Source organism: Elephas maximus, chromosome 6 (genome assembly GCF_024166365.1).
Source record: "Elephas maximus indicus isolate mEleMax1 chromosome 6, mEleMax1 primary haplotype, whole genome shotgun sequence".
Classification (NCBI taxonomy): Eukaryota; Metazoa; Chordata; class Mammalia; order Proboscidea; family Elephantidae; genus Elephas; species Elephas maximus.
The window spans coordinates 70574280-70587452 of record NC_064824.1 but is presented as its reverse complement, the minus strand read 5'-3'; the positions used below and the strand labels follow the sequence as shown (position 1 = coordinate 70587452).

Genomic DNA, 13173 nt, shown 5'->3' with positions numbered 1-13173 from the left:
CCTTCCGCTCCTGTAACTGATGAGCTGCCCTCACTCCAGTAGCTGTACTAACCGCTGCACTGGCACAACCCTCTCACCTTCTCACCGGCATCACTCCAGCAATTCTCCCCTCTCCTGCATTATTAACTTTTCCTTCTCTACAGGATCATTCTCTTCAGCAAACAAACTTCCTACCATTTTCTCCCATCTTAAAAAGACTACCTTTTGACCCCATTTTCCCTCCAGCTACTGCCCCACTGCTCTGCTCTCCAATGTGGCAAAACTCCTCAAATGCATTCCTATAACTGTCTCCAATGTCTTCTATTCTCTCTCAAACCCACTCCAATCTGTAAACAGCTCCCACTTCCACACAAGTGCTCTGGATAAGGTCATCAAAGGCTTTCATATTGCTAATCTAGTGGTCAACTCTTTCAGACTTACTGGACACAACTGATCACTCTTTAAAACACTTTCAACACATGGCTTCCTGGACAGCGCATCTCCTAGTCCTTCTTCTCACTGGCCATTCTTTTCATCTCCTGTGCTGGTTCTCCCTCATCCCCCTATCTTCTACATGTTGAAGTACCCCAGAGTTCAGTCCTTAAGTCTCTATTCTTACTCCCTTGGTGATCTCATTCAGTCCATCACCCTAAATACAAAAAAGAAGCTGACAGCTCCCACATTTGCATCTCCAATCCAAATTTCTCTAGCTGATCTTCAGACTCTTATTTAACTGCCTACTCAACAACTCCATTTGGATGTCTAGATATCTGAAATATGGCTAAAACCAAACTCCTGCTCTGCCCCCAAAAATCTATCCCTCTCATAGTTTTCCCCAAACTATTATATGACAACTTCATCCTTCCAGTTGCTCAGGCCAAAAACCTTGGAAGACATTCTTTTCCACTCTGTCTCTCTGACCCAATATTTGATCCATAGGAAATCCTGTCGACTCTACTTTCAAAATATACCCAGAATCCAACAACTTCTCACTACCTTTACCGTGGCCGCTTTTGTCCACACCACTATCACTTCTTGCCTATTACTGTGGGAGACTCCTAATTAGTATCACTACTTCCTATGAGTCATAATCGATTTGACAGCACACAACAACTTGCATTCTTGCCCTCCCATAGTCTATTCTCAATGTAGCAGCCAGATAAATCAACTTAAAATCTAAGTCAGAATACACCCTACTCTACTGGCCTCTTCGCTGTTCCTGAATATACCAGGCATGCTTCTGCCTCAGGACCTTTGCACTTGCCTTCTCTTTACCAGTGGCGCTTCTCCCTACCCCCAATGTCAGCATGACTCACAGCCTTATCTTCTCCGTGAAGACTTCCCTGGTTGTCCTACTGCCTCGACTCCCCACCCCATGCCCCACTCCTTATTCCCTTCTCCACTTCACTTTCCTGTGTGGCACTGATTACCATCTAATATACCTACTTATCTTGTTTGTCTTCCCCATTTTGTCTATTTTGTTTGCTGCTCTATCTCCAGCACTAGAAGAGTACCTAATACATAGTGGGTGCTCAACGATTACCTGTTGAATGAACAACTTCTACAGAAAAACCCAAAATAGCTGGCTATGGTTTCTCTAGAAGGTCCAGAGCACAATCCTCTTTAAGTTTTTACTTCTTCCTCATGTTCAAGTGAGGATAAAAATCCCTATTTCTTTGAGGGTGAAGTAGAAAATAAATATAAACCAAAACATATATGTATATAAAAAATAAATGAGCTGGCAAAAGACTTATACCTTATCTTAAGATATTGATAAACCTCATCAGACTGCTTCAGGCTGGTACTGCTGTAAAGCCTGAGCTGGGGGGGTAGGAGACAGGTACGTCTCAGAGCTTACTTCCTGGGATCATCTTCTGAGTGAAGGTCCCAGGATGCCTCTCCACACCCTCCTGACTCTTCCTCAGTTCATCTCCGTAGCAGTTCTTGAGCTTCAGACCATCTAGTTCAGCAGGCGTCTCTTTCAGCCTTCCCAAGTCCTCTATCCTCGAGCCTCTCAAAGGCCCAAGAGTGTCCAGACCTAACTCTATTTGCACTTACGGCTCACATGAGGGCTTCTCATCACCTGGATCTTAAAGCTGGCTCTCAACTTTTCTCAAGTATTGTCATAAGCTGGTACGTGAGCCTAGTCCTACTAACAGCCACATGGCCTCAGTGGCAAATACCATTTCCCCAGAAGAATGTCCACCTGTCCACCTAATCACATCTCAGTCTCTTTGAGCCTCTCCTTGTTTGAAAAGGCTCTTAAGTTTATTCAAGCCACAGCAAAGCTGGATTCCTTAAGCCCAATCAGTAGGCTTTCAACATCTCACACTCTCCCCCACGAATTTCAAATATCGTTTGCCTACCTATCCCCAATTTCTCCAAAGCCTTGTAGAATTCTAACCACTTCCATTTTACTGGATCAAAATACCTTGACTCTAAAGGGACAGGCAGAACCACACTGCTAGTAGGAGGAGGGTCAGGGCATCATCTGATAAGATGTATTAGTGGGAAAAAGACTCCAGAAGGATTTGACTCTCTCTTTAGAAAGGAGGGAAGAGAACATAGAACAACTCCATACTCTGCTCTCAGTGCTGCCAATGGCCTATCCACACCAGGGTACAGCCATCCCATACTTTAGGCCTCTCGTTAAATTTACATCACTTTGTGTCTTAATTATCTAGTGCTACTTTAACAGAAATACCACAAGTGGATGGCTTTAATAAAGAGAAATTTATTCTCTCACAGTCTAGGAGGCTAGAAGACCAAATGCAGGGTGCCAGCTCCAGAGAAAGGCTTTCTCTGTCAGCTCTGGGGGAAGGTTCCTGTCATGAATCTTCACCTGGTGGAGGGGCTTCTCAGCACAGGGACCCCAGGTCCAAAGGATACACTATTCTCCTGGCTCTTGTTTCTTAGTGGTATGAGGTCCCCATGTCCCTCTGCTCACTTCTTTTTTATATCTCAAAAGAGGTTGGCTTAAAACACAACCTAATCTTGTAGATTGAGTCCTGCCTCATTAACATAACTGCCTCTAATCCTGACTCATTAACATCATAAAGGTAGAATTTACAACACACAGGATAATCACAGCAAATGACAAAATGGTGGACAATCACACAATACTGGGAATCATGGCCTAGCCAAGTTGAAACATATTTTGGGGGAACATAATTCAATCCATGACATTGCTTTATCAAGACTAGCGAATACTGAAGACTTGATCAGTGGCAATATATACAGGATTCTCCTCTGGTTCTGCAAGTCTAAGAGGTTACTGGAGCCCTTGGGTGCTCAAACAGTTAATGTGCTCAGCTGCTAACGGAAAGCTTCGTGGTTCGAGTCCACCCACAGGTGCCCGGGAACAAAGAGCTGTGATCTACTTCTGAAAAACCAGCCATTATAAAATCCTACAGAGTGTAGTTCTATCTGACATACACGGGGTCACCATGAGTCAGAATCAACTCAAGAGCAAACTGGTGCTTCTAAAGATGATATTTGGTTCAGGAGACTTACGGTATAGTGACATCCTACCCTGAGGGTCTGAAATGTTTATTATCATTTGTGTAACACACGCATACACATACAATTAAAATAACCTCAGCATGAATGAATGTCTATTTCAAACTGAACAAACCACAGAGACACTGATATCACTGAGCAAAGGAAACACAGACCTTGGGGAAACAGGCATTACCCTGGGCATCATTTATTCTTCATATCACTAACCAATGTGCCCCTTTCAAATTATCGCAAAATTTATTTTTATTTCTAAATTTCCAGGCTTAGAAAGCACACTTCCCTAAAAGGTTTTTCTTATACTCTAGCTGAAACAGCTTTCAAAAAAGTAAGCTCCCAGATTGTATGACATGCAAAATATATCTAGTTGGTTGGCAAAAAAACACACAAACAGATATCACGGCACCTTGTGACTTTTTACCCTCTGCATTTGCTTTTAGTGGCACACCCCCCATTTCTCCTCATTCAGAACAGTCTGTTTTACCATTTAATTGGTTTCAGACACTTAAAAGTTTTCTAAACAGTCCTTTTGCCAACTGGGATTAGATGAACTGACAGTGATGGCCAACACTAGAACTAGGGGCTAATTACCCAATAAGCAAGGTAAGCTTACTTGTGCTTACTTACGAATTTGTAATGAATGGTTTCACACGTGGTAAAAAAATGTGAAATTTTTTCACTACGGATTCATAAGTAAGCACAAGTAAGCCTGTGCTTACCTTACTAACTGGGTCATTTGCCACTGTCAGGGACTGTAAATTTGAAAAGAGGCTTTGATTCTGTAGGAAGGTGCTGTGGGGTTGGGAGAGACACAGATGCCAGGCATACTTAGAAGCAGAATCTTCGACGTGGTAAAAAAAAAAAAAGTGAAAACATTCACTACAGATGATCTGGTAAGCACTGTGCTTACCTTGCTTACTGGATAACCCAGCCCTGACTAGAACCTAGCACGCATTAGGCAGGGAAGACTAAGTTGTGATTCTGTGGCTTGTGAAAGGCATTGTCCTGCAAACATGCCAACATCAGAATCGGTAAACTGATTTGGAATTGTTCTGCGTTGTTTTTCTGAACAGAAAGCCAGACAGTAGCAGATGAGATGGTAACCATTCTGCCCTATTATTAGTCTGACAGGGATCCGCACTGGTGATGAGTCCATCCATCTGTCCGAGTTCAGGCCTAATTAATCATTAGCCTCTTAATCTAGTTCCAGGAGATCATTGTGATTCTAAATGCCAATTTAACAAACAAACAAAAATCTGCCAAGAAAACACCATTTCCATAGTTCGTCCCCATGTATCTTAGAAACTTAGGTAGTCGCATCACCAACAATCAGATCCAGCTCTGTGCAAGTTCCTTCCTACTCTACGTTAAAGCCATCACACAAGGGACTAAGAAGATTAAACTGTCATCAACCCTGCCCTGGGTAGAATGCAAATTGCCCAGCCTCACAGGAAGGTCTCAGAAGGCCTGGAAAACACGACAGTTGGTATTCCTAACAAATAGCTCCATGCTGAAACTACCACTTGCCCTCCATGGGTGTGCCATGCATAGGCACTGCCTGCCCAGGAACTTCCTTATCTGACCACCAGTCTGCTTATTTATCCCCACTGAGTACTGAAACCCTGCTGGTATTTATCTACCTCTTGGCAACTACCAAAGGCTACAAGGCATGGTTCTTCTAGGATATACTTTTCCAGCATATGGTAACTACAGAAGAGTAAAAGAAAAGGGAGAATGCACATTTAAACATTGTCAAAACCAAACCCAAAAGGAGAAAGCACACGCACTGCACAGGCTAGGAAGTACAGATGCAGATTTAAGACCAACTCTGCCTGAACAGGCTCTGTGGCCACCTCACCTCCTCACAGCCTTGGTCTCCTCATTAATTTAACAACACTAAGTGCTTTCTCTGTGCAGGCACTGCTAGCCTCACTTTACAGCTGAGGAAACAGGCATAGACAATGTATGTATCCTGCACAATATCAAACAGGATTTGATCCCAGGTAATCTAGCTCTCTGCCACCCATCTGCCAGTCTGCCAAACCATGGCGGCTTGTGTGTTACTATGATGCTGGAAGCTTTGCCAGCAGTATTTCAAATACCAGCAGGGTCATCCATGGTGGACAGGTTTTAATAGAGCTCCCAGATTAAGGCACTCTAGGAAGAAAAGCCTGTAGATCTACTCCCTATAAATCACAGCCACAGACTACAGCATACGAAGGATCGTGAAGACAGCACTGGACTTGGCAACGTTTCGTTCTGTTATACACGGGGTCACCACGAGCAGGACCCTACTCAGCAGCAACAACAGCCTAGCTCTAGTGTTTGCTTTTCTCCACTACATTATTCTGCCTTCTGTGTGAAAAAACAAAAGTTCACCCAGGTCAACTACTCCCAAACCTGAAAAACTTTAAGAACAGATCCCTGGATCACATTCATGGTAACTCATACAAGTCCATGGAAACTGACACAGTCAATCTTAGGCTGAGCCGAGAAACCTACTTTTTATAGAAAAAATTCACCAAGTTACCTTGATGACCAGCAAGGTCTAAGAACCCAAAAGTTTCTTCCAGATATAAAGTTATTTGATTCTAAAGCTGTATTCAAGCACAGAAGGGGAAGACAGGCATCGGGAGTCCCCAGTGCCCACTACTACAATGGTCAATTTTTACTTTCCTTCAAAAAGGCCGGTAGGGGTGTTACACAGGATGTTGAAACTCTGGTTCAGAAATGTGATCCACCCAGGCCCCCCATTCTACAGCTCTCAGGATCCCAATTGGAGGGGGTGAGCAGCCTCCCCACCATTCCATCTAGAAAGTTAAATATATTTCCTTACTATCCTTGAATAACCAAACCTTCAACTATCAGGTCACAAAGTCTCCTCACATACCTTCTCCCATTTTGGCCCTCACATCCTTGTCTGGTTGATTGCGTGATCTCTGTTCCAGAGCCATCCTTCTCTATTTAGTCTCATTTTAGCAACCGACAAGTGAATCCCAAGTGCCCACTGCAGTAGAGGGTCAGCTTTCATTTCTGGGGTTAAGTTCTAAAGTCTGCCCTCTAAGGCAAAGTTAGTTAAAAATCACTCATGAAAGTCCCTTAGCTCAGACTTGGCCCTTGAAAACTCCAAAACCAAAAATTAACTTGTTGTGTGTCTCTTTGCATTATGGTTATAGATTCTCTTTCCCCGCGGGCAGCAGAGACCAAGGCCTACTTTGAACAGGAAGGGCAAAGGGTTAAATAAAGGGATTTCTCCCTCTCTCAACCGGTAGCAGAAAGAGTTGATCTCACAAGTTAAATTGCGTGTATGATATGAGTCCATTGTATTTGCAAGGCATATGCTAGGTGCTATCAGGCAAATAAATGAGTATTAAGACTCCTGCCCTCACATAACCTGTAATCCAGTTGGGAAAGGTCTGATCATCCCCTGAAAATAATGGGTCACAGTTAAACACAACACCACCAGAACTGCCAAACACACGATACTAAGTGTTACAGACAGTCAAAGGAAGAAGAAACTGTTACAGTGTAGAATGGGCTCCAGAGGCTTTCCTGGAGACATTTAATCTGGTTTTTGATATACTATGTCCTTTCTTATAGGCCAACCCAGAACTAATCAGTGCTTCAGGTACAACTGACCCTGTCATCTAAGCGTGAGATAGTATTTTCTGTTTTGTTCCACTGTCCTTTTGGAAAATCCCAATTCACTGGCCACGCTGTCTACTATATGTTGAGCCAAAGTCCACGGGAAACTATATGCTATAGTCCCAGTACTATTTGGTTACAAAAGCTTAAATTAGATCTTAATACTGTTATGCTAAAATAGAGCCTATGTTATGCTAAAGTAGAGCCTATATAACTAAGAACACAGAACAACTGCTTCTTTATAATAGAGCAGGGAATCTCATATGAGCACTCAATCTCACTTTCCTGACAGAATATTCACACCGTATTAATACTCTGACCCCTTTTTTCAACCCTAAGTCATTCATTACTGGTCTATATCAGCCTGTGTTAAAATTAAACCAGTCACTTTCTTGCTGAGTCCTCGAAGTCTCCAAAGTTCTCTGAGGCCTTCTCCAAGTCTTCAGGTCTATTTCAACTCTTTCTCCTCTCTCGGGACTCAAGGTGACCAAGCACAGTGCCTGGAAGATGGCCCTGGGCCACATGGCACTCCAACAGAGTGAATGCAAGGAAGTGCTTAGCTACACATCCTGGGCACAGCTCTGACCCCGGGTTGGCTCACAGTCATACCTCGCTCGGTTTCTTCAGAATAAAGACAAAGGGTCGGGCCAAGAGGGCACGCAAAGGAAGGACCCAGAAGCCGATCCCTTGCCAGTTAGAATAAGGGTCAACAGAAGAGAGTCCCAAGTGCAAGATATTTGAATAGACAGCCCTGGCCCATACGTGAAGCAGTTTAATAAATCAACATAATTCCGTACATTAACAAAACTCAGATGCTGGCCAGTTTCTCCAGGTCTGAAGGACATCTCTGACTTTTCCTTTTAGAGATGGCATGTGCACAAATCAGAAATACCAAAAACAAATCCAGGTTCTGTTAAGATTCTGCTTAAGTAGTTGTGAGGCTCTGCATAAGATATTTCAGAACTTGGGCTTCAATTTCTTCATCTGTCAAGAGAGCCAGTTGGACTAGACGATATCTAATTCAGAAAATACAATTTTAAAAGCTGGAGCATCACACTCTTTGCCATTGAGTCGATTCTGACTCATATTGACCCTAAGGACACAGTAGAACTGCCCCATAGGGTTTCTAAGAAGCAGCCGGTGGATTAGAACTGCTGACCTTTTAGTTAACAGCCATAGCTCTTAACCACTGGACCACCAGACTACAGAGCGTCATAAGTCTGAGAAAAATCAAGAACAGATATAACAGAGTCAGAAGAGAAGTGATAGTGGGCCTGGAAAGCCTCTAGAAGATGGTGATTAGGGAGGTCCTCTCATGGACTGGGGAACCCTGGTGGCGTAGTGGTTAAGTGCTATGGCTGCTAACCGAAAGGTCAGCAGTTCAAATCCACCAGGTGCTCCTTGGAAACTCTATGCGGCAGTTCTACTCAGTCCTATAGGGTCGCTATGAGTCAGAATTGACTTGACAGCAATGGGTTTGGTTTTTGGGTTTGGTCATGGACTAAATAGTGTCCCTCAAAAATGTGTCAACTTGGCGAAACCATGATTTCCAGTATTGTGTGATTGTCCATCATTTTGTGATCTGATGTGATTATTCCATGTGTTGTAAATCCTAATCTCTGGCTATGGTTAATGAGACAAGATTAGATTATGTGTTAAAGAGGATTGGGGTAGGATCTAATACCTTTACGCAGTCCTGATCCAATGTAAGGAGATTTCCCTGTATCACCTTTTACGTTACAAGAGATAAAAGCAGAGAGAAGCGAGCAGAGAAGACAGAAGTGCCACCAAGAAAGAAGTTCCAGGAGCAGAGCACGTTCTTTGGACCTAGGGTCCCCACGCTGAGAAGCTCCTAGACTCAGGAAAGACTGATGACAAGAACCTTCCCCCAGAACTTACAGACAGAAAGCCTTCCCCAGGAGCTGGTGCCCTGAATTCATACTTCTAGCCTCTTAGACTGTGAGAGAATAAATTTCTGTCTGTTAAAGTCATCTACTTGTGGTATTTGTTACAGCTGCACTAGATAACTAAGACAGGTCTCAAAATGAAGAAAATAGGGATTGGGAGAAATCCAGAATTGCTCCATGGGAATATCACGCACAGGTCTCCTTCTTCTTCTAGGTATCTTGCCCTGTAGCCATAGATCCATCTCTTCCCAGAAGAACCCAGAGTGATGATTCATAGGACAGACACACCTGAAGATGTCATCATACCGTTTCTGCCTCTGGGGATGCCTCAACCTTAACTACCTAAGAGAAATTAATGATTCCAAGAAGCTCGGCCCCTAGCCCCAGTAACTCAGCCAACCATCCAAATCTTTTGGAGTCTGCAACTCCTTTTTTAATACACAGCCTAAAAACCTGAATGAAGTTTCTCAGGTCCGTAGATGAGTTTTATAGTCCTCAAAGTTTTAGGGTTTTGACCCTCTTAGAGCAATATTATTCTGTAATAAAATCCTAACTAGAGCTTAAGATATTATTAAATATTTAAATAGCATTACAGAAAATTTAACCCATTAAAAATCTATGATGGGTTTTCTTTAATAGTGCATTTCTGTTATTCTCACACATCTTTGATATCTTACTACTTCTCCCTCACGAAAGTCCCTTGTTCAGTAAATTTAATTTTTGATGTAAGTCTAGTTAAAACCAATCAAAGCTGCTTTGAACAGGGGTTTCATGAATGTGACTGAAAGTTTAAAATATCAATTAAGCAAACTACAATAAAATTTGGCTTATTTAGATGTCACTTTTCTGCAGTCTTCGAATCACAGAATGTTTTACATCATGGACAGTACCTGGCACACAGTAGGAACTCAAGGAGCCCTGATTGTACAAAGGTTAAGTGCTCAGCTGCTAATCAAAAGGTCAGAGGTTGGAACCCACCAGCCACTTCACAGGAGAGATGTGGCAGTCAGCTTTAGTAAAGATTTATGGCCATGGAAACCCTATGGGACAGTTCCACTCTGTCCTATGGGGTCACTATGAGTCAAAATTGACTCTATGGCACACAATAACAGCAGGAACTCAGTAACTACTATTAAATTTATTATCATCATTAATTTAACAGTAACTTGTAGTCATCAAGTACCCATACCAAGCACTTTGCATGTTATCACTTAATCCTCAAAACAACCTATTAAGCAGTAATATTATCTCCATTTAATGGATAATGAAACTAAGGCTCACAGAGATTAAAGCAAGGTAACAGCTGCTAAATGCTGGGCAGGAATTTGAACTCAGATGTCTCTCCCACTAGCTTCCTGAAATTTTCTCACTGAGCTTTTCCATACAGCATAGAGTTCAGAAAGCTGGACAAGGAGTTCTGGGATCTCAATCTCACTGGCTCTGTTATTGACACACACGTTATTTACTTTCAGAGGTGACAACTGATGTGATATGACCTGTGTATGCTGGTTCTCCTGGGAAGTCCCAATGCTGCACCTGAAACTGGAGTACCTTATGAAAAGAGGGAGGCACTTGATAAAAACCACAGCCCCCCAAGTGCAGTCACTGCGTTTGGGCTCTAGGGAAAGATTCAGTTCCTTAGGCTGGGGCTTTCCCCATTCAAGGGTCTGATCAGCTACTCCCCTCTGTCAGCCTCTAAGAACATCATTTCTGGAAGACACTCAGACCCCAACCACAAGGTTTATTTCTACTCCAGGACTACTCACAGAGGCTTTAATACCAGCAAAGCCCAGCAGCAGTAACAAGTTTTAGCAAGCACAATGCTAATAACCTTGTGACAACAGAAATTCCTGGCTAAAGTCACGCTGAGCAAATCTCCATCACAAGGACACTTTCTTGTCCCAGTATTTCCCTTCACAATTTTTGCTTGCACAAGAATTTCAAGGAAGCCATCAGCTTCAGTTGGCATTTGCTGCAGGGAATGCCAAGAATATATTCCCTCTGCTAGCCCACAATCATTTCTGCACCAACAAGTTTAAATTCTCCATGAGGGTGGGCACACAACTACATACTCCTAAATGTTCAGAGACACAAAACCTCATCCATTAACTGAGTTAACAGAAACAACCTTTCCGGATTTACAGCTTAACGATTATTTCTGAGAGAAAGCAGAGTATAAGCAGCTGGGCAGGACTGCAGACCCAGCCCACCTTCTCTCCCCCTAATTCTCTGCATGGTTAGCAGGTGTTACCAGAAAAAAAAATCCGACTTTCAGATTCAGGGGCCCACAACATTCACAAATTCCAAAGTTCTTAACTGCTGAAGTCAAGAGGTTTTCTTCAACTCTAAAATCCCATTCTCCTCTTCTAAACACAAAGTCCTCTCCTGACTGGCTACACTTTGCTTTCTCTGGTCTGTTGGTCCTCTAAGGGCCTCGGTTCAACTAAAGACCTCTGGGGGTGGGGGAAGACCCTTTTATTGTTATTTTTCAGTGGCACAAATCAAGAATGCAATCCCACAACCATTACGGCGACTAAGCTTCAAAATACCCTCTCCAGCCTAAATAGTTCGATCAGGTGGGAACCAAACACTTTGTTTAAAAAAGAAAAAGGTTATGACTGCCGGCTGCCACTTTCTCCTGAGACGAGCACCGCTATAGTGAGGGGTTGTCACTTGCAAACCTTGTTTGCAAAGCCCCAGCTCAGATCGGACATTTTGCTTTAACCCCTGGGCTGCGCCTGCCCAATGCTGGGGCCCCGAAGGCTTCGGATGCTGCCGGACGCTATGGGGGCTGGGCGGGGGCCGGACACGCCACTCAGAAGTTCTTGTTTTCTCAGCTGATCTAGTCTTGTTGAACAGGTGCTTGGTTAAATCCATCTTAGGGGAGTGGGGGGAGGAAGAGCCGTACAAATTTTCTCCTACTGGAGCGCCTGCTTTGCGGGGAAAACCACGCGGAGCACGAAGAAAGTGGCTTTCCAACTTCTGCCCGGCCCCAGGACTGGGTGTTTTCGTGAGTTTGGGAAAGGCCTGGATCTTCCTGGTACAAACTCCCAGCAGCCCCAAAGCAGCTATACAGTGACCCTGGCCCGATACACACACGTGAAGCTCAGCAAAGCATGCCACCTGCCGGGTTCCCAGCATACAGCCCATAGGGAGAGACAGGCGGAAAGCACTTTGTTCTTTAAAAAAAAAAAAAAAGTAAACTCTCGGGGGGCCGAGGGTAGCCCCGCCTGGCACCCGCACCCGGGCCGCGGCCTCAGGGGGTCGGCCCTTGGGATCTCCCTCTCCCTGGGCGAACTGGGAGCAAGGCGCACAGGGCGGTGGGCGCAGCTGCCTCGGCCCGGGCCCCGCTACCCCCTTGGGCTGGTGGAGCCCTGCGCGGGCAAGGGTAGGGCCGGCCTCAGGCTCCGGGGCGCGACTGGCGGGAGGGAACAGGGCGCGCCCTCGCCCCTCCTCGCGCGCGGGCCGGCGCCCTGGTAGGGGGAGGAAGAGTCGGGGAACTCACAGCCGCTTGTCCTCGGGCTGCAGCTGCCAGTGCATGGCCAGTGAGAAGCCGAAGAGGCTCTCGGGGTCCCCGAGTTTCTGGATCACATAGTCCTCGCGGGTGTCCAAGTTGAAGGCGGCGCAGAGCAGGGAAAGGAGCCCCGCCGACAGGTAAAGCAGCCACAGCTGCCCGGCGGCCGCCATGCGCTCCGGTCCAGGTCCGAGCCCGCCGCGCTGCTACTGCCGCGCTGCCCGCGGCCACCTTCGCCTCCTCTCGCCGCTGCGCCCGGCCCCACCCCCGACGGGTCGCGCTCTCCGTCCGGCCGCTCCCCCTCGCGGGCAGCTCCCGACCCCTGAATGAGCCCGTTGTTCTCTGGAGACTCTCAGGCGTTTTATCAAGTGACGAGCACGCCGGCCCCGCCCCTTCCCACCCCCCTCACCCCTCCTCGCGCGCCCGCGGGCCCTGCTCATCTGCAGCACCTTCCCGGCCGGCCGGGTTGCCCGCGCTCCGGGCGCTGCCTTTCCCGGGCCCGGCCTCGGCCCCAAGCCTCTCCCGCCGACGCCGCCCCTTACCTGGCCTGGAAGGAGCAGCGTAAAAAACGAGGAAGACCTGCCAAGAATGGGGAGGCGAGCACGGAGCCGG

General features: G+C 45.6%; 1 protein-coding gene across 3 annotated transcripts in view; it reads right to left on the bottom strand.

Moving 5' to 3' along the window:
- ITGA6 (integrin subunit alpha 6) overlaps positions 1–12911 on the bottom strand; it is an 85665-nt gene extending 72754 nt beyond the window's left edge. For all 3 annotated transcript variants that reach the window (XM_049887440.1, XM_049887438.1, XM_049887439.1), the window contains exon 1: positions 12553–12911. In XM_049887440.1, coding sequence (XP_049743397.1) covers positions 12553–12734 — 182 coding nt within the window. In that variant the 5' untranslated portion in view covers positions 12735–12911. The remainder of the gene's footprint in view (positions 1–12552) is intronic.
- Between the last annotated feature and the right edge of the window lie 262 nt (positions 12912–13173).